Source organism: Protopterus annectens, chromosome 3.part0 (genome assembly GCF_019279795.1).
Source record: "Protopterus annectens isolate FY-2018-M chromosome 3.part0, PAN1.0, whole genome shotgun sequence".
In the NCBI taxonomy this organism is placed as follows: Eukaryota; Metazoa; Chordata; order Ceratodontiformes; family Protopteridae; genus Protopterus; species Protopterus annectens.
Window position 1 is genome coordinate 1,092,713,913 of NC_056731.1, and position 20,449 is coordinate 1,092,734,361.

A 20,449-nucleotide genomic window follows, 5' to 3' on the forward strand; every position below is an offset into this window, starting at 1 on the left:
TCATGCTGTCCAATCCTATCATGGGGATGTACCCAGACAGAGCTGGCAGTAATCATACTTCAGTCTTGACTACTGTTCCTAGCTGCCATTACTGTAAGCAGCCTACAGAATAAATGTTCAGACATCATTTAACTACATAGCAAAAGTTAGTTCTGGAAGGAAAAACACTTTTGCTAGCTGGGCAGCAATCGCATAAGCTAGTTCAGGAGATTAATATCTACCTGGAAAATGTGTCTGTGTTAGCACAGGTGAGGTGATAGTAATACTCAGCTTAACAGCTGAACAGACAATTCTACCTCATACTGTCATAAATGTAGTGATTTGGAAATGTGCAGTGTGTTAGCACCTGTACATCTTAGCAATTCTCTTAGTCTTATAAGAATGATAACCATTTCAGGACAATCTATACATAAAATGCATTGATCATATTTGAAAGCATCGTACTCATCTTTTCCCTATAGCCAGACCCACAAAATGAACTAAACAATGATTTAAATATGCCCACAAAGTATTATAGTTTAGCAAAAGCATTTTAGATGAGCTGCTTCTTATCTAAATTGTGGTTATAATACAATAATCACTGTTAATTTTCATGCTGATGTGTTCCATCTTCAAGACCTATTTGAAAACTTGTCTTTCTAGAAAGTAAAAAAACTGCTTTTGATGCATTTAACATGGAAATACAGTAGCCTATACATTAATTTAGGTAGTGAAGCATTGTGGGTAAAGCTTTTCATGATGTAATAGTAAGGATTTTCAGCTTTAAGAAAAATACTTAGGGGTTGTCCTTATCAACAAACTAAAACTGAAACACAACACATTTTTTGCATCAAAAACTGCATAATTTACGTTGTATATGGGAGGAAGTTACTTTAAACTCCAAAGGCTTTTTACTTGCATTTGCTTTGGACATGACCAATACATTTTAAGACACTAGAACAGAATATCTGAAAATCTTTGCAATGCAGGTATTGGTTTTTCCACACTTAACTATAAGGCAGGTTATTTATTTATTTATTATGTTTGTTTGTTTTTAGAGATAATAGTTCAAATGTTTGATTTTAATTCATTATCTAAGTGTACATGTTCATGTTAAAACATAAGTGCCATAAAGGACACACTTACAAAAATGGAAGAACGTTTTGTTTAACTGTTGATATATAGGTAACAGAAATAGCAAAAATCCAGTTGTCCCCATGCCCTGTCACCCCCTCCCCCCACACACACAAAAAGGATGTCACAGACATTGCAACCAATTTATTACAACCAACAAGCATATTACATTGTCATGAATGAAGTAATTAAGCTCTGTATTTCTAAAGTATAAGCAATCCACTTATGCTGTACTGATGAGGTCACTAAAAAGGCCTGCTGTCTACAGATGGTGTAGTTTGGCTTTTTTGGCTTGACTTAAAAAGTAAAAACTCATGGGCATTCAAAAACTATGCGGCTCAAACACTGTATGTCCTTAAGGGGTCATTTGTATATAACCTATGGGCTCCACTGTAGGAGACTGAAAGTATGACAGTGAAGACTCTAACTTTGTTGAGTTTTTCTTGAAGTTTTTACTTAATAATTTGTCTGTGTGATATTTTTACCCTTTGGTTTGAATTCTTTATCACAACATTTTAACCATAAATCATGTCAATAATCCAAAAATCCTAATGGCCCTGTCAACTGAGCAGTATAACAAACATCCCACACCAGTCCAGCCTGTTCTATTTCAAATTGAGTGGCACAGTCTCAGTGCCTTCTCCTTGGCCCTGATCACTGCCCAGTTGTAGCACTGTAGACAGTTTGCTCCCACATTCCTGAAACTTCAACTGGCCAGGAAAGGAAAAGGGAGGAATGAAGGGATGAGCTGCACAATGACCACCATATGCCTGAAACTGGGAAAGAGAAGGGGTGTTTTCATGTGGCACATCAAAAATTCTTCTGAGACCCCACTGACAAGTAGTTAAATGCCAATAGGTCTCCCACAAGCTGGCCAAAAAATGTCTCCAGCTAAGGGGCATTGGGACAACTAAGTTTGTGCCACAAACTTTAATTATCCCTACCCCCCCCCCCAAAAAAAAAAACAAGGATACATCACAAATGTTGTGGGCAATTTATTATAAGTAACAAACATATTGCATTGTCATGAAGTTAGTCCCAGAATTGTGTAACAACATATTAAGCAGTACCAGGCCAAGTAATTCAAACAGCCTTTTTAACTGAGCAGAGTGACAGACTGTCAATGCCAGTCCACAATGTCCCATTCCAAACAGATTGGCATAATCACAGTGCCCCCTCTAAATCTGATCACTGTCCAACTGCAGCAGCGTAAAGAGCTTGCTCCCACATTCCTGAAGCTTTGACTGGGCTAGGAAATGAAAAGGGGAGACTGAAATAATGGGTGCAGTGCACAGCAACCACCCCTCAGGCTGCCAATCTAAGCAGCCTGTTCTCACCACTTTCCTGGCCTGAAATAATAACAAATCATTCCAAACAGTAAGACAAGAGAAATGTTTCATCACAACAATGTATGTTCAATGCCTGCATAAGAGCACTGTCAGAATCACCCATAAGAACCTAGGTCGGAGCTTGTAAAGCTTGTAAGAAAAGTGACTAGGTCATAGTCCTAACCTATGTTAGAGAGGCGAATTCCATCCTCCCAAAGCCAAATGAGATCATTGTCCACAATATCCCGATGGTCAATGACCACATACCCTAACTGTTGAGTAGCACTACAATTCAAAAATGTATAATTTGTCTCTAAAACTGTATTGTGAACAGCATGCAATAAAATCTGGACACTATAGAAGATTAGGCAAGCAGTAAGTTCAGAAATAATTATGGAATGGTGACTGAATTTCTAAAAATACTGGAAAGTAACCTGCGTTTGGGAATCTTACCAATATCATTACCTCCTAAATGAGTAATTATAACATACAATTTACCTAATTCACTCACAATATGTTGTAACATCTGCAACAATTGGTCCCAGGTCATGCCACCAAAATCTTTCCAGATAATATCCCAGCTATAGGACTGAGACCTAATAGTGAGCCTCCCTAATGAATCTGATGGCTGCCTGTTAAACAAAAGAATGTGCAGTAATCAAGACATGTAAACTACCTTTAAGGAAACAAAAATGATTGGATGATTAGACATGTATTAACAAATGCCTCCTACAAATTACTTATCATCCTATCTAATATAATATAAAGAGGCTAGTGAAGACCATCAGCCAATCCAAATAACTTCTACTCACTGACCTGCAGTAGCTATATCAGCTTGGCCCATAGAAATAGCTTTTAGATGACCATCCATGGCGAGATAATATTTTGTGCAGATGGCCCATAGAAATAGCTCTTAGATGGCCTTCCATGATGAGCTAATGTTTTGTGCAGACAGGTATCCAAATCCTTGGGTACAAACAGTGACATTTTCAAAAAAAAAAAAAAAAAAACAAATGCTAAACATTGGGAGAGTGTGAAACCCTTTGAAAGTAAAAGTCCACCATTAGAGACAAAGCAAAGTGGTTGTAGATCGGCAACTTCTTAGAAATACAGGTAAAAACAAAAGGTCTGTGGTTGCTGATGACTGCAAACTGGGAGCAGTCACTGAATCCCCAAATGATGTCAACATTCTACAAGAAGGACTTATGCAAACCAATGATTGGTGCCAAAGTCATGATGTTAAACTCAATACAAAAAATACATTATCATTCCCTTTGGCAAAGGCAGTGTCCCAACAGATTACCATATTAATAACAGCACCCTAAGCTGTAAATCAGTGGTGAGAGATTTGGGCACACAAGTTGATAGCAGCCTTACTTTTGATCACCATGTTTCCATGGTGGTAAGGAAGGCCTTTTACATTGCTCACCTCATAAGCAAGGGCATAGCTTCCAGAACAAAAGAGCTTATAACCCCCCTGTACTCTTCCATCATCAAGCTAATAATAGAGTACAATGATCCCTTTGGTATGTACGTAAGCAGGCACCTGCAGCAATTGGAGAGACTTCATAGGTTCCCCACAAAGAACATCATGGTCTTCAGCACATGTATTATATGGACAGATTGAAATCACTGTCACTATACTCTGTATCACATAGACTACTCATAGGTGACCTGATGCCATGCACACAGAACAACCTCTGATCCTGCCTTAATAGAAATGCTGCACATTCATTTAGTCAAATGGTACACTTGCTCTAGGGACTTTAACCTAGCATGTGACATTAACAGGACTTGCTGGAGGGACAGATAAGTCTTCCAGAAGTTGTCTCTCCTCTGGAATAAATTCCAGTACAGGTTAAACAGAGCCCCTTGTTAACCCTTTTTAAGCATTAACGTGGATGACTGGATGGGAACCCGCAAATTCACCCCAGAAGTTTCATCTGTGTCCCTCTTAGATAGGGGCAGTCAGTCCTCATTTAGATCTGATTATAACATAGACCATATCTCTAGACCAGTGATGGCGAACCTGTTGGGCTTGGCATGTCAAAAATTTGGAAAATGCCTATCTTGGCTAGGCTTGTAAGGGCCCGAAGGCCATTTGCCTAGTAACCTTCTATGAACCTATGAATCTGTGACCCAGTAATACTTTATCTGTTTTGTATCTAGCAATCCACAGTAAAACATTATCATCTGTTATAGAAACCTGTTCTATCTTAACATTCCTAACAACTGACTAACTGAAAAGCTCCTGTATATAACCAGATGAAAAGCCTGACCCTCACCCATGAGGCATAAGTATAATAAGCAATTAAAATTGTGGCTACTCCCCCAGAATGGTTTTCAGAAAAGGTTTAAATAATTGGGTGTTGTTAATCAGTGACTGCTTCCTTGAACCTAACCTAACCTAACCTTTTAACAGCCTATTCAGCAGCTGGTGTTTTGCAGCACCTGTCATGGAATCGACCTGGTAGCAGCTTCTGCATACAGCCTATCAGATCACCTGTTGGTGGTTCTGATGATAGAATAGCATTTCCAAGGATGGCAGTAGGTTAGCCATCTTTTTATCCCATCACAAAATGCTTTCAGGCTGAGTACAACCTTTGCCACACAAGATCCTCATTTACCTAATTTGGATGTACTTTATTTTTATAAGAATGAAATTCAATTTGTATTATTGTGCATATTTTTCAGTTTTCAACATACAGACCAGGTAGTCATAGTAAAGACATTTTATGCCAACAAGCTGCATATGGCACCTCTTAATAGCATCAGTGACCAGGCAATCATATAGGAATATAATGTTTGTTGATTTTTTCACTAAACTTAAATATAAAATGTCAGTTTTATTTATTTGTGTGGTAACTGGACAAGTGTACTGCACCAACGGACTCTTTTCCTGTATAGCTTTGACCATAGTGAATGCATGCAGACACATGCAGTAAAACTTAAGAGTAAGAGAATAGATATATATGTATAATAAAATGGCTCACAATACATAGATTTCTCTGGAAGTAATAGGGGAAAAATGATATGCTGTCAGCACAGGCTGCAACAGGCTTAAAATTTTCTAGCTGTTTTTCTAAATTGTCGTCACTGTTAACAGAAATGTATAATATAACCAGTGTCCTTTCATTCAGTGGAGAACTACTTTGAAATGCAAAGTTTCCAACTAAACTAATATGTTCATTTCTTCTATCCCTAGGAATTATCAAAACTGCCTTACCCAACATGGACAGAGAAAACAGAGAGCAGTACCAGGTTGTGATCCAGGCAAAGGACATGGGTGGCCAGATGGGTGGACTGTCTGGAACCACTACAGTCAACATTACACTAACTGATGTCAATGACAACCCCCCCAAATTTACACAAAGTAAGTTCTCATCCTTGTGCCTCAGACTTAATAGCAACATTTTCAGTCATATGAAAACAGTTGCATCAGACTACACCATTCACTTATTCTCCTTCTGTACAGTAAGATAAACATAGTGTGCATCAGACTACACCATTCATTTATTCTCCTTCTGTACAGTAATATGAACAGTGTGCATCAGACTACACCATTCATTTATTCTCCTTCTGTACAGCAATATGAACAGTGTGCATCAGACTACACCACTCATTTATTCTCCTTCTGTGAACACAGTATGCATCAGACTACACCATTCATTTATTCTCCTTCTGTACAGCAATATGAACAGCGTGCATCAGACTACACCACTCATTTATTCTCCTTCTGTGAACACAGTATGCATCAGACTACACCATTCATTTATTCTCTTTCTGTACAGTAATATGAACAGTGTGCATCAGACTACACCACTCATTTATTCTCCTTCTGTACAGTAATATGAACACAGTGCCCACCAGACTGCACAATTCACTTATTCTTCTTCTGTAAAATAAATACAGTACATATCAGATTACACCATTATGCATAGACCTCTCAACTGTACAGATGTTCGCATAATGTCCAGATTTTTGCCTCATATTTCTGGTTCATTTTTTTATAAAATTATGGTTTTCTGTCAAATTAGTGACAACTAATTGAAGACTGAAGTTAGAAAAAGAATGACAGACATTTGAGTTTCAGACTGTATACCCTTCAGAAAATTCAAGCTAATGCAAAACCTGTTATTCTGTCAAATTTCTAAGTTTGAAAAAGGAGTATTTAAAAATAGCCCCTATTTTTGGTCCTTTGTCACACTTTTATTAATGGCTTTGTCCAGATTTCTTGGTCTAAGAGGTTGAGAGCATGCCAATCACTTATTCTCCTTCTGTACAGTAATATGAACACAGTGCGCATCAGGCTACACCACTCATTTATTCTCCTTCTGTACAGTAATATGAACACAGTGCCCATCAGACTGCACCATTCATTTATTCTCCTTCTGTACAGTAATATGAACACAGTACGCATCAGACTGCACCATTCATTTATTCTCCTTCTGTACAGTAATATGAACACAGTGCCCATCAGACTACGCCATTCATTTATTCTCCTTCTGTACAGTAATATGAACACAGTGTGCATCAGACTACGCCATTCATTTATTCTCCTTGTCTAACAGGTATTTTCATTTTGAAATTCCCATACAAAACACCTTCACAGGAAATGCAGTGTTTTTCGCTATGGATTATTTGCATTTATTAAGTTGTGACAAAATATTATTACATAAATGTTTCAACTCTGTACACTGGCTACTTCACAATACAGCTGTTGTGCATTTTCATATATCTATTTAGCTGTTATATAACAATAGGCTAATTGCTGACGACTTTGTACATTGTATCTTATCATTCTAAGAAAGTGTAAGAAGCAGCAGATTTCTAGCAGATGGTAAAAACCCAGACAAGCAAATATTTTACTTTCCACCTGATTCAGCTATTGTATTATATTGTTAACTTTCTTGCAGTACTAACTTTTATTTGAACACGCTGTGTTAGTTTTCTTACCCTAGGATATATGTTTGTTCTTGCTCTCATTAATTCTAGCTGTGCTTTTATACTGTTCAGCTTGTCTGTGTTTGTCTTTGTCAAGTTATAGCTCCAGTGTCAGTAATCAATGTATGATACATACAGTACCTGCTTAATGGAGATCGGCAAAGAAAGTAAACAAGTACTTCAAATACTGAGCAGTTTCATACAGCTTCTGGATTAATTAATACAAAAAGTATAAATGTTGTTTAAAATGGATTGCAAGAATTTCACATGGTGTATTTTATGGGTGGTGTATTTTATTGAAACAGACCTCTAAGGAAAATTATATTATAGAAAAGTTCAGCTCTTATGGGTGTGATCACTGCATTAAAAAGCCACCTAATGTGTAGAACATCTGAATAGTTAAGTTAAGCTGCTTGTGGCACTTTTGGAGATATTAGTCTTTATGTTAATATTTTACTGAGCCGAAAGATGGTTTAGGCTGGTTTTCAAAGCTCTCTCAGTATATATATATATATATATATATATATATATATATATATATATATATATATATATACATATATATATATATATATGTATCACAGTATTACTCATATGGTAACAGTGGTCTCCCTCATGTTGCATTTCTAAAATGTTAAATATTAAAGTATAGCTAATGTTTCAGGCAAGACCAACCTAAACAGTACTCACTAAAAATAGGTATATATTTGTAAAGCAATGGGAAGAGATTACTGTGAGTCAGATTTTAGATACTTAATGTATATATTAAAATTGCTTTATTTTTGAGGTATAATTCAGCATATGCTTTCTAATTCTTTAATAGGGAGCCCCAAGGTCTGTTTTGCTGCCCAGTGTAAGTTCAAGCTATATTTGATGACTTAAGGGGAAAAAAAGTCTAAGAACTAATCTACCATGTAAACATCATGCAAATTATCTCATAAGATAACAGATAAGCCTAAGAGGGTGTAATATTTACATCCGCCATTTTAAACCTAGCAAAACAACATAGCCCTGATACCTCTAAACTATCTACCCCAAGCCCAACTCCCCCCGAATTTCACCTCAAACCTATTCCCACCTCTTACATATTGTCCTTACTTCAAAAATTAAAACCCACAACCCCCTCAGCTGACAAACTACCAGCAGAATACCTCCAACTAGGTGCAAAAGCCATTGCTTATCCTATCTCTATACTAATTAATAGGACCTTAGAAGAAAGTATAATCCCATCAATCTGGAAAATCTCCTACATTATCCCTCTTTTCAAAGGAGGCGACTCTACTGAGTATTCCAACTTCCGCCCTATAGCACTACTCTCTCCTCTTGCAAAAATAATGGAGAAATGTATCCACAAACAGTTACTTAAACACCTATTAGACCACAATCTCCTAGCTAACTGCCAACATGGTATTCGTCCATTCCATAGTACTACCACAGCCTTACTATCCTTTATCGATTCTATTAACAACAATCGCAACATGAATACCCTTTCCTCAGCATTCTTTGTTGACCTGTCCAAAGCCTTTGACATGGTCAATCACCAGCTTCTCCTCCATCATCTAAAGTCCCTCTCTCTAAACAATTCTGCCTTAAACTGGTTTACATCCTACCTGGACAACCGAAAACAGGCAGTTCTCTGGCACAACCATCTCTCTGATCTTCTCCCCACCTCTATAGGAGTCCCACAGGGCTCTATTCTAGATCCTCTACTGTTCTCCATCTTTATAAATGACCTTCACCTAACCACTCCACTATCAACTTGTATTCAATATGCAGATGACACTACTATCATTTGTACAGCCTCAACACAATCTGAACTTCATTCTCTCACACAAAAAACCTTCATGACTACAGAACAATGGTTCTCTAATCATTGTCTCCTCCTTAACCCCAAGAAAACCAAGCTTCTACTCTTTACACCCACTCACTTGTCTCCCTCCCTTAATTTTACACTTACATCCAGTAATGGTACCCTTATCTCACCAGACCAGACCACCAAACTTTTAGGTATTACAATTGACAATCAACTAAAATGTGACACTCACATAAACTCTACAATTAAAGCTACTAACAGAAAACTAGGCTCTCTCTACAGAATGAAACCTTTTCTAACTCCTGAAGTCAGAAATACCATAGCCAGAACCCACTTAATCTCTATGCTATTATATGCCTCCCCCATATTTACTAATCTTTCTAGGTATAATCTTAACAAACTAGCAACATCATATAATAATATTGCCAGATTTGCTGCTAACGCTACATTCAGAACTCATCACTGCCACAATCTTAAAAAACTAGGCTGGCTAGAGTTACCCCACCTAATCCAGCTTAACCAATTTACAATTGCCCATAATGCCCTTTATCACCCTGGCAACACTCCTATGCTCTCTACCCTCATAAAACCTTACAGTAATCTGAGGAACCTACGCTCCTCTAACAAAATACTAATTCATACCTCCTTATCAAATAACTTAGCAGGTGATTCCATATTTTCTAACTCAGTTGGTAAAATATGGAACCAACTTCCACAAGACCTCACTACCCTAACATCACTCCCACTATTTAAAACTAACCTAAAACTCTTCCTATCCAACCACTGGCTATGCTCTTGCAATAACCCTGACTAAAAACATCTTCTTTCACTTCAACTTCTCATATTTTATTCTTTAATCTTCCACCTTCTTATTTCCTAACTTTAGCATTCCAGTTTATTATCTCCTTACTTGTTTCTGTTTCTCCCTAAATAAAAATGACATATATCTTAATTTTTCCACCTCTTATGAAATTGCATTAAACTAACTAATGTTCTTTACTTAAATTGTTCTCCAATTCTAGACCATACTGTATTCAAATACCTTCTTAACCTGATGTTAGCCTAAATTTTTTTTTAATTCTTTTTGGTATATTTTTTTAACTTGTTTAGTAGTTTTGTAGTGGAGCATGTCTTGCTATTTTTCTATAATTTTAAATTGTTTAGTTGTATGATAGCGGAGCTTTTCTCCCCGGGCCTCCACTGAAAATGGACATGTATCCAGCTGGACTAGCCCGGTAAACAAATGTAAAATAAAATAAATAAAATAAAATATTAAATTTTAACAGTCAAAGTACCTTGACCTCACTCTGAGAAAGAATGCATGGAATAATAGGAAATGTATTTTTTCATAATGCTTTGCTTTAACTCTCAAACTGTTTTAATTGCCTTTTTTAGTATCTCTGCATAACCCATCAATGCCAAAGCTCTCATGTACCTGCTTTCTAGTGCTGTCTTAATCTGATAAAACTCACTTGGATGAATTCAGCCCCACTGAGTGGGGTAAACCCTCTTGGTGGCACTTGTGGTTACACCAAGCAAAATATGCATGTCATTTCAAAAAGGCTTTGGTGGGATTTATAGTGATGTGCATCAGCATAAGTCATTGCAAACGCAGACGGTTTTCTCTGTTCAGACTCTACTGCTGCAGGACAGACTCCATCAACTTATCAGTGTGCATGTTCCCACACATGCCATTAAGGTAATTGCATGGACATACCCATATGTGACCCCACATACTTTAGTTCTGGGCTACAGTACAGCAAACAGCACCCCCTCCCTCAGCAGGGAAGGTGAGAGCTGCTGTTGAACACTGAACCTGTTACTTTGTATGTCTGCACTAATAAACTGTCTGAAAAACTGCATTCTGCTTCAGGAAATTCAGAAAACATAACACAGGTGAGCAGAGGAGAACAGACCAGGCATACTTTGTGCAGAGTCAAGCCAGGATCATGTCAGGACAATGGTTGTACCCTTTTATCCTTGACTACTGCTGATTGCCTTCAGCAGAAAACTTGAATCTTTTGTGCATTAGGCCAGCAGAAATGCTTTCTTTATCTATAAATGGCTTGGCATTAGCTTATTCCTCAGTTTCTGATAGGTCATAATACAGTGCACCCTTGAATTTGTTCAGCTGCAGTAACGCAACTCTGATTTCTATTATACAGCCTTGGACTAGCTACTGTTTGATGTAATCTGTGCATTTAATTATCCTGGGAGCATTTTGGACCGGTATACATATTCATATGGCACAGTGCAGGTATTAAACTTATAGCACTCAGCTTATATTATCAAATAGATAAGCTGGTAGAAAAGGGACATATAATATATGGAATTTTAATTTATCACCACGTGTTTTATGGTCTTCATAGCAACAAGATTCATGAAAGTTTGACTAGTATTGCTCTACTGTGCCCTTACAAAGCTCTCACATTAAATGTATGTACAAAATATCTCTTTTAATCATGTTGGGCATTGTATACTGCGCTTCATCTGTTTCAGACCAAAATATGTATAGTTGTACAGTTGTCTTTTTTGCCTTTGGTTTAGGTCATAGCTGAACTATATATATATATATATATATATATATATATATATATATATATATATACATATATGTGTGCACATACATACTCCTGTATACATATATATACTTGCAGGTTATTACATTGCCAATGAACTCTCATCAACAGTAAATATGTCCTAAAAGTTCATTGGCAATCACTTTAATCTAAAAAAAATGTTGAAGAAAGGTGATCACAAATGCAACAAACGTGTTATGTTTGTGATCACCTAAAATAATCAGATTTGCTTTTACATGGGGAGGTTCGCCACCCATACTTCGATGACGCAGAAGCTCTGTCCCCACGCCCTCAGAAATTAAATATATTAAATACACAGCCACATAACTGCAAACACAATAAACAAAAAAGCACATATTTTTTACATGGGGCAAGCCCTCCTGCATCACTATTTAGGGTGAAAGTTCCCACTTCCACCAAAACACAGATCGACATTATTCATAATCCTTTCCACTTAGTATTTTTTTAAACCTGCAAGCAAAAAAGCTGGTCAGTCTCTTACATATTTGCATAAATGCACTATACTCATAGACACACACACACACACACACAAACACACACACACACGCATACATAAATGTGTGTGCACATGTGTGTGTGTGTGTGTGTGTGTGTGTGTGTGTGTGTGTGTGTGTGTGTGTGTGTGTGTGTGTGTGTGTGTATGTATGTGTGTGTAAGTATATATGTATACCTGTCATACCTCTCAAACTCTTAATGTAAAAAATCTGGACAAAGCCACAAATCAAAAATAGGGAAAATTTTTAAATATTACTCTTACAAACTTAAAAGGTTACTAGAATAGCAGGATTTTTATTAGCATGAATTTTCTGAAAGGTATAAAGTCTGGAACTCAAATGTCTGTCATTATTTTCTGACTTCAATCTTCAATGATTTGCCAATGATTTCCCAGAGAAAAATCATAATTGTATAAAAAATGGACCAAAAATTCTGGACATTATCCAAAAATCTGTACAGTTGAGAGGTATGTGTGTATGTATGTATGTGCTCACTGGATGTCTCTACTTAATTTTGTTTCTAAATGTATTAGTTTGCTTGTTTAGTTAACAGTTGTCCTGAACCTCCTTTCATAGCACTTGTATATAAAAGGCACTAGAAGCATCAGTAAATGGATACACAGATGCATTTTTTCTTTGTGTGTGTGTTTGTGTTTGTGTGTGTGTGTGTGTGTGTGTGTGTGTGTGTGTGTGTGTGTGTGTGTGTGTGTGTGTGTGTGTGTGTGTGCATATGTACATGCTCACATGCACGTTTGTACACTCACATGCCATATCGTGATCATTTTCTTCTGCACAATAAATGCTATTAAAATCTGCTGCTGTTTATCCCTGAACAAAGACATGTTGCCTCGTCCTTGGATGCAGTAAAAAAAAAATGCATACCTGATCCATCTGCTATCAGTTCAGATGGCTCAGCTGGTAAATGGCTTAAATATCTGGCCTGTTGCCTAGCAAAATATATTCTCACCCTTCCAAGCCTCACTTCCATCCTTCAACAATGTCTGAGTAAAGAAACATATAGACTCCTACTGAGCTAAGAGCAGGTTTGCTAGTAAGTATTGTGCTTCATTTGGGGTAAGTTTCAGTGACACAAACATCAAGCTAAAGATTTCTGAAAAACTGGTTTGCAGTATTTTGCAATACAGCAATCAAACATATTAATTATCAACCAGCATTTAAATAATGATAGGTTGTCAGTAAGACTTTTTTAAAAGGAGAAGTAAGAGTCCACTAAAATACAAATAAACCAAGCACCAAAATAAGAAAACTGTAAACAGCCACATGTCAGACTGTTTCCACATGAAGTCTGACAGGGAGTCGAACATCAGTATTTGAAACACAGCAGCATTCCTTTTAGTAAGAAAAAAATTCCATGAACAACTAAGACAACTTGAACTGCAAAATATTTCCTTGAGTGGAGACTCAGGCAACAGCATCCAGAACTAAGGAAGTTAAAGAGTTTAATTAATCATGATGGTGAGTCTGTGATACTAGAATAATTTGTTTATTTATTTATTTATTTATGTATTTATTTATTTATTTATTTACTTATTTACTTATTTATTAACATTTGATTACTGGGAAAGTCCAACTAGGTAGAAGCCCATTTTCAGCTGTGACCTGGGAAAAAAGCTCCAGTTACAAAACATTTTAGGAACAAAAATTTTACAATCTTCAAAAGTTAAACAAAATATCTGCAGTTTAAACAAGTATAACAAATTACAGCTATAAAAACATTGGTTAAGAATCAGTGCATGTTATATGACAATCATTTAATGTTTAGAGAAGTTTTAGGCAGTTTGTAGAGAAATTAAAGGTAAGTTAGTCTAATACAAGCAGGAATTGCAATATGAAGTGAGAGAAAAACAGGCATATGGTATATTTAGAGAAAAAGTCAGGGAAGAGAATTGGATAGAAGTAAGGAAGTAAGTGAAGAAGAGAGGGAGGAGGTATAAGGAATGAAAAGGTACTTGTTCACATTTAGGGATATAGTTTGTCCTGGTTTTGAGCAACAAAAAAGCCAGATTTTATCTAGGAATTCTTTCAGAGAGTTTTTGAAAGATGTGAGGGAGGGTATTGACCTGACTGATACAGGTAAGGAGTTCCAGGCCTTAGCAACCTTGTACGTGTACAAACAATGCCCAGCAGATTTGATAGATATGTAGACAGGCGGGAGATTTTGGTCACTGGATCGCAATGACCGACTGGGAACATAGTCATGTAGAATGTTTTTTAGTGCTGGGCAGGCAGATGCTGGATAATTTGTTAGTTGATGAGGCAGTTCTAATCAACTTAGGTTTTTTAGTGCTACACTGGTAGGTTCTGAAAGAGGAATTTCCTGCAAATTTAGCAACTTTATTACACCATTGTTCAAGTTTTAATTTTTGTGAAGCCTGGAGGTTAGTAATGATGGGCACCATAAAGAATGTGGGGAGGAGATAAGTAGTGGCAGTTGTAGTTTTAATTGCATGCATGAGAAAGTTTTGGGCTCTGTAAAGCATCCCTAGTTTATAATAAGTTTTTATTATGCAATTCGTATATGCAGGTTGAATGTAAGCTTATCATCCACTACCACCCCTAATAATTTGCTGTGGGAAGTGACTTCAATGGTTACCTCAAATTCTGGAACAAGAGAAGTAGGGGCTAAAGTCAGTCAGTACCTCTGCTTTGCTTGTTCTGTTACTGAGTAGCTTGGGGTAGAACACATATATTCCTTTCACAGTCTAACAGAGGCAGGATAGATGAAACAGGTGCTGACAGATCCATACTGTTTGCATATGTCTGTGATATAACAGAAGAAGAGTTATATGCTTTGCTCAGAAGGATGAAAAGCAGCAGTAATACTAGGCTAAGAAATGAACTTGGGGAACACCCCCTCTTAATAGGATGTGATTGGTTCTACAGCACAGAAAATTTAAGGTTTCCTTACAATGTAGAGGAAAGACCACATTACTGAGTATTCGGGCAGCATGTTTGACTACACCTTGACTTATATTAGCTGGAAGGCAACAATGGCACAGAGTCTGAAAATTTTTAACAAAATCTAGAAGATAATAGTTTGCTGTAATCTTTTGCCATATGTAACAAGATTCCTCTCGCTGAATGAGGAGAGTAGCAATTGAATGAGTGGCCTGAAGGCTGTGCTGTGCTACCACTGTTATCAGAGCAGGATACTGTGCCCTGCAGAATTTGTTGAAAGTCATTTGACTTTTCTTCTTACACTTGCTGTCATGGCTTTCCTTACAGAGCTAAGTAAATCTGTTACAAGAGCTGCTTCACCTGGTTCTAATGGAAGAGTGGTAGAAGGAAACATCTGTTGGCTATCCTTAAAAAGCTAAGTAAAGCTATTACAAGAGCTGCTTCACCTGGTTCTAATGGAAGAGTGGTAGAAGGAAACATCTGTTGGCTATCCTTAAAAGCTAAGTAAAGCTATTACAAGAGCTGCTTCACCTGGTTCTAATGGAAGAGTGGTAGAAGGAAACATCTGTTGGCTATCCTTAAAAAGCTAAGTAAAGCTATTACAAGAGCTGCTTCACCTGGTTCTAATGGAAGAGTGGTAGAAGGAAACATCTGTTGGCTATCCTTAAAAAGCTAAGTAAAGCTATTACAAGAGCTGCTTCACCTGGTTCTTACATGAGAGTGGGAGAAGGAAAGATCTGTTTAGAAACAGCAGAGTCGGAAGAAGCTTTACAGGCTAGTGAATATTCCACAGCTGCAAACAGTAGCATAGGATGGCTGAGGTGAAACCGGCAGTTGTCATGAATGCTACCTTAGAGAGAGTGCCCAAAGTTAATAAAAATCTTTTTTGTTTTTCTTTTTACCTTAAAGAAAGGTAAATGCACTGTTGTGATTATGTTTCTTATGTTCCTGCGATCCTGGTCGCTCCCTGCCCCCTTTCAGCTTCACATTATATTTTTGTTCACTCGTTTTTACATTTTACATAAGGGATGAACCTCAGGCACTTTCCCAAAGGCTTCTGACTGGGTCAGTGGGTGGAGATGGTAAGGTAGTGCAGGAAATTAGTGGGGCTTTATACTTGGCAATCACTTTTTTTTTTATACTTTGGCGTCAAACTGCAATTCAAAGTTGCTTGCACTGCACAACTGTAACAGGTGGAAACAGCTATTGCCTTTGCTGCATCCATTCATACCACTGGAGGAAACTAGAGGGGTTGCCATAATGGGTAACATGTTTACTTCCCAGGCACATGGTACACGGTTTGATTCTCAACTTTGAGGGAAATGGATAGGCTTAAAATGACCCACAAGGGCAGTTAGTCTAGTACTTAACTTTAATAGGATTCAGAGGCATGCTGAGTATTCAAATCAGATTCTTGCCTCTAAAAAGTTTGGTCCAAAGTGTACTTAACTTTTGCTGAAAAAAACAGCTGTTATAATCTTAAGATTCAGATAAAGCATGGTACTGTGACACTGCCTTCTTCAGTGCTCAGAAACGTGGATTGTTTGGGCAAGTGTCTTAAGCATGTTGCTTGCCTGAACATATTCCATTGGGCTAAGACAGTCCACAGACATATGAATATATATATATATATATATATATATATATATATATATATATATTTTTTTTTTTTTTTTGCTGTCGAACAGTTTGAGTTTGCTGTCTCTGATGATGTATATGTATGTTCTGGTTTACCATCAAAATTTCGAACGGAAAAATAATTTCCATTTAAAACACTGAATACAAAAAATGAAAATCAAAATGTTGAACAAGTCACAATGTCAAATCATCTGAACAAATTCAGCAGATTTGACATTGTTGCTGAACAGATCACATGATGTCTGTATAGGAGCTCAGGTAAAGGAAACTCCTGTACCTAGCATCAGGTTTTTGCCCCCTCCTCTCCCCTGTGGGGGGTTGCGCCTCCCACTCCCCCTGCTAACTATATATTCCAACTCCGAGATTGCACTACAGTGAGGAAAGGGATGAATTTCCCAAACCGCATTGTACCACGATCTCTGTATGGTTCTTCGAGTTCGTATTAGCAAATGCACAGTGTATTTGCTAATATAAACTTTCGAACACTGAGATGTTCAGCCAGATGGAAATTCGAACATCTGTTTCAAGTTTTCCATCTGCAGGCATCTCAGCTCTACATTCTGATATTAAACCGCATGCTCCACGTGTGGTGAATGGTAGCAAGAAAGGTAAATTACTGAACTTTATAAAATAAAGATACAAATTTGTAAATTATTCAATTTTGGGAGGGGATGAGTTGTAGAGGCCACAGTCTATGAAGAAAAATAACTACCTAGGTATATAATCAAACTGAAAAAGACCAAAGATGGTAGCATAAACAAACCAAGTTGCAAATTATTCACTTTATGGAATGAAAGAGTTGCACAAAACACAAAGACAGCAGTAATTTCAGCAGCATTTGTGCTGACAAAATGATACATTGAAATAAAGTGGCTCCAGCAATTTTGTGTTCCTGTTACTCAGCAGAAGTCATTGAGAAGAACTGGTATAGTGCTAGACATGAAAAATGACAAAACAGAGATGTTTAAATTCACTAGTTAGGGCCTTATTCTATGAACATTCTCGATAAATAAAATCAAGGCAGTCCAAATGCAAATGAGATTCTGTTAGTCAAAGAACACAAGAAAATGCCAAAACTACAGATGATTTTGGGCATGCCTTTGTCGACAAACTGCAAATGTTGATAGTTAATACAGACAGTACAGCTCATGAATGCATGTTTTAGAAAAGATTGTGAATAATTATGAAACCTGTAAAATGTCTGTCAACCTTGGGCCTGGGCCAGCTGTGAGACAGTTGTGTTTAGGATACATTGTTTAGGCCATTCACTATGAATATGTGTGTGTGTGTGTGTGTGTGTGTGTGTGTGTGTGTGTGTGTGTGTGTGTGTGTGTGTGTGTGTGTGTGTATATATATATACATATATATATATATATATATGTGTGTGTGTGTGTGTGTGTGTGTGTGTGTGTGTATATATATATATATATATATATATATATATGTGTGGGTATATATATGTGTATGGGTCTAGGTTATAACGTCGACAGATGGGAAGACCGACAGCGAAATCACCGATGCGAGAAGATCGACGGATGAAAACACCGACGCGGAGAACACCGAGATGGGGAAAGGATGTGTAAGTATGCGGTAGTGACGGACGTTAGGGTGCGAGTAAGGTAAGTGTGCGATGTTGGCGGTCTGTAGGGGTAGGGGTGGGTTAAGTGAGTTAGGGTTAGGGCGCGAGTTAGGTAAGGGTGCAGTAGTGAATGTTTTGGGTTAGGGGCGGGTTAAGTGAGTTAGGGTTAGGGCGCGAGTTAGGTAAGGGTGCAGTAGTGAATGTTTTGGGTTAGGGGCGGGTTAAGTGAGTTAGGGTCAGGAGCGGTTAGGTTAGTGTGGGATAGTGACGGACCTTAGGGTTAGGGTTTCGGTTAGGGTAGTGGATAGTTGTGTATGTAAGGTTTAGTGTTTGTTTGTTAGGATTTAGGTGTGCTTGTGTTGTGTGTGTGGTTTTTGGTCAGGGAATTTGTTTTGTTTCTTGGTTCTTGGATGCTGTGTTGAGTGTGTGTGGTGTCGTGTTTGTGAGCTGTCGATGATGTGGAGTCGGTGATGTCGTTGTCGATGTTGTGTGCTGTCGGTGTTATAACCTAGAACCATATATATATATATATATATATATATATATATATATATATATATGTCTGCGTGTGTGTGTGTGTAAATAAATAAGTAAATGTATATTTATATTATTTATATATATATATATATATATATATATATATATATATATATATATTTCTGAATTTGCAAAGTTAAAATGGGGTCATTTTGTAGTTGTAATAGGGCAATTAGGACCATGTATTGTGCAGTTTGGGCTCATAAGTAACATTGCCCCTAGAAATGCAATAACGACATTTTATAACCTTTCTTGCTTTTTTACTTATATAACCATAAGAAAAAATGGGTGTAGTAAAGTTAGATTCAACGTGTGTACAACATGCGGGAGCAGCACATTTCCAAGAAAATTGCTTCATATTTTTCCCTAAGGGATAGCATTCCACTTGATCAGTGCTTACTTGGTTATTTAGCTAAATCTTGAAGTCAGAGCAATTTACTTCAAGATATAGTAACATCATACTATATTTGGTAAGAAGTGGTTCTGAGGTGTAGCTCTGGAAAAAGAGAGATGTTTGTGAAAGTAAAACTGTTTTGAATTTCAGATTTGGTTAAGTATTTTTCTATATTTGTTTTTGCTCAAAATCCTTTGCTATCATCACCACCACTCAACCAACCAAATGGCCCATTTGTTCTCTATGCCCCTTGAACATCTGGGATTTGGTCACTAGTTGATGCAAGAACCAGTCACCATAGAGGCCATGATCAAAGCAAGTTCACAGAGTTTTTTGTCTTCAACCCCTCCTGTTGGCAGCTTTGGGTACATACCACCAAGATGGACACTGCAGTACTGGCCCATAGATGCATATGCACTTCTACATGTATGTTGAATCTGGCTACATTATTATGCACAGCCTGACAGACCAAAAGCAAGTCCTGGCCATTATACTTTATGTTTTTACACTTCTCCATCACTGGGTGTCAGTACTGCAGCACAGTGAGCCACCTTCCTTCCCCCACCTCGAAGATTGATGAGTTTGTGCCAACTGCTCATTCCCACAGGATCATCTGACATTGGGATTGTTAGCATCAGTCCCAGTTTGATGGGGTCATTGTCAAAGCTTTACCTCTCTATATAAACTGGCATACATATAGCTAAACAGTTTGCTGAAGGCAAAGTATGTCCAAGCGAACAGTGATTATGTGTTCTTCATGCAATGGCAACAGCTAGGATTTATAACAAATCTCACCTCCTAGTTATTCTGCAATATTGTAGAACTGTTGGTTGGACATTTCTCAGCTTGCTCATTGAGTTTTGATCTTTCTGTTTTATCTACATTGTTCAGAGAATTTATGTTGTTTTGTTTCTTGTTAAAATCTCAACAAAATGCTTTGGGGAAAGAAGAGTTTGTTTGGTCATGTATTGTGTGGCTGCAGTAAACATTGCTGGCACGCACTAAACATCACTAACACAACATGCTCTGCATTGGATTGTATAGCATGAACTGAAAAAAAATCCAGCCCATCCTGGAATAATGTTGCATA

General features: G+C 37.4%; 1 protein-coding gene across 2 annotated transcripts in view; it reads left to right on the forward strand.

Annotated features, from left to right (window-relative positions):
* Positions 1-20,449, forward strand: part of LOC122796666 (cadherin-6-like) — a 1,044,052-nt gene that overhangs the window by 917,651 nt on the left and 105,952 nt on the right. For both annotated transcript variants that reach the window (XM_044065326.1, XM_044065327.1), the window contains exon 5: positions 5,647-5,814. In XM_044065326.1, the coding sequence (XP_043921261.1) occupies positions 5,647-5,814 (168 nt within the window). The remainder of the gene's footprint in view (positions 1-5,646; positions 5,815-20,449) is intronic.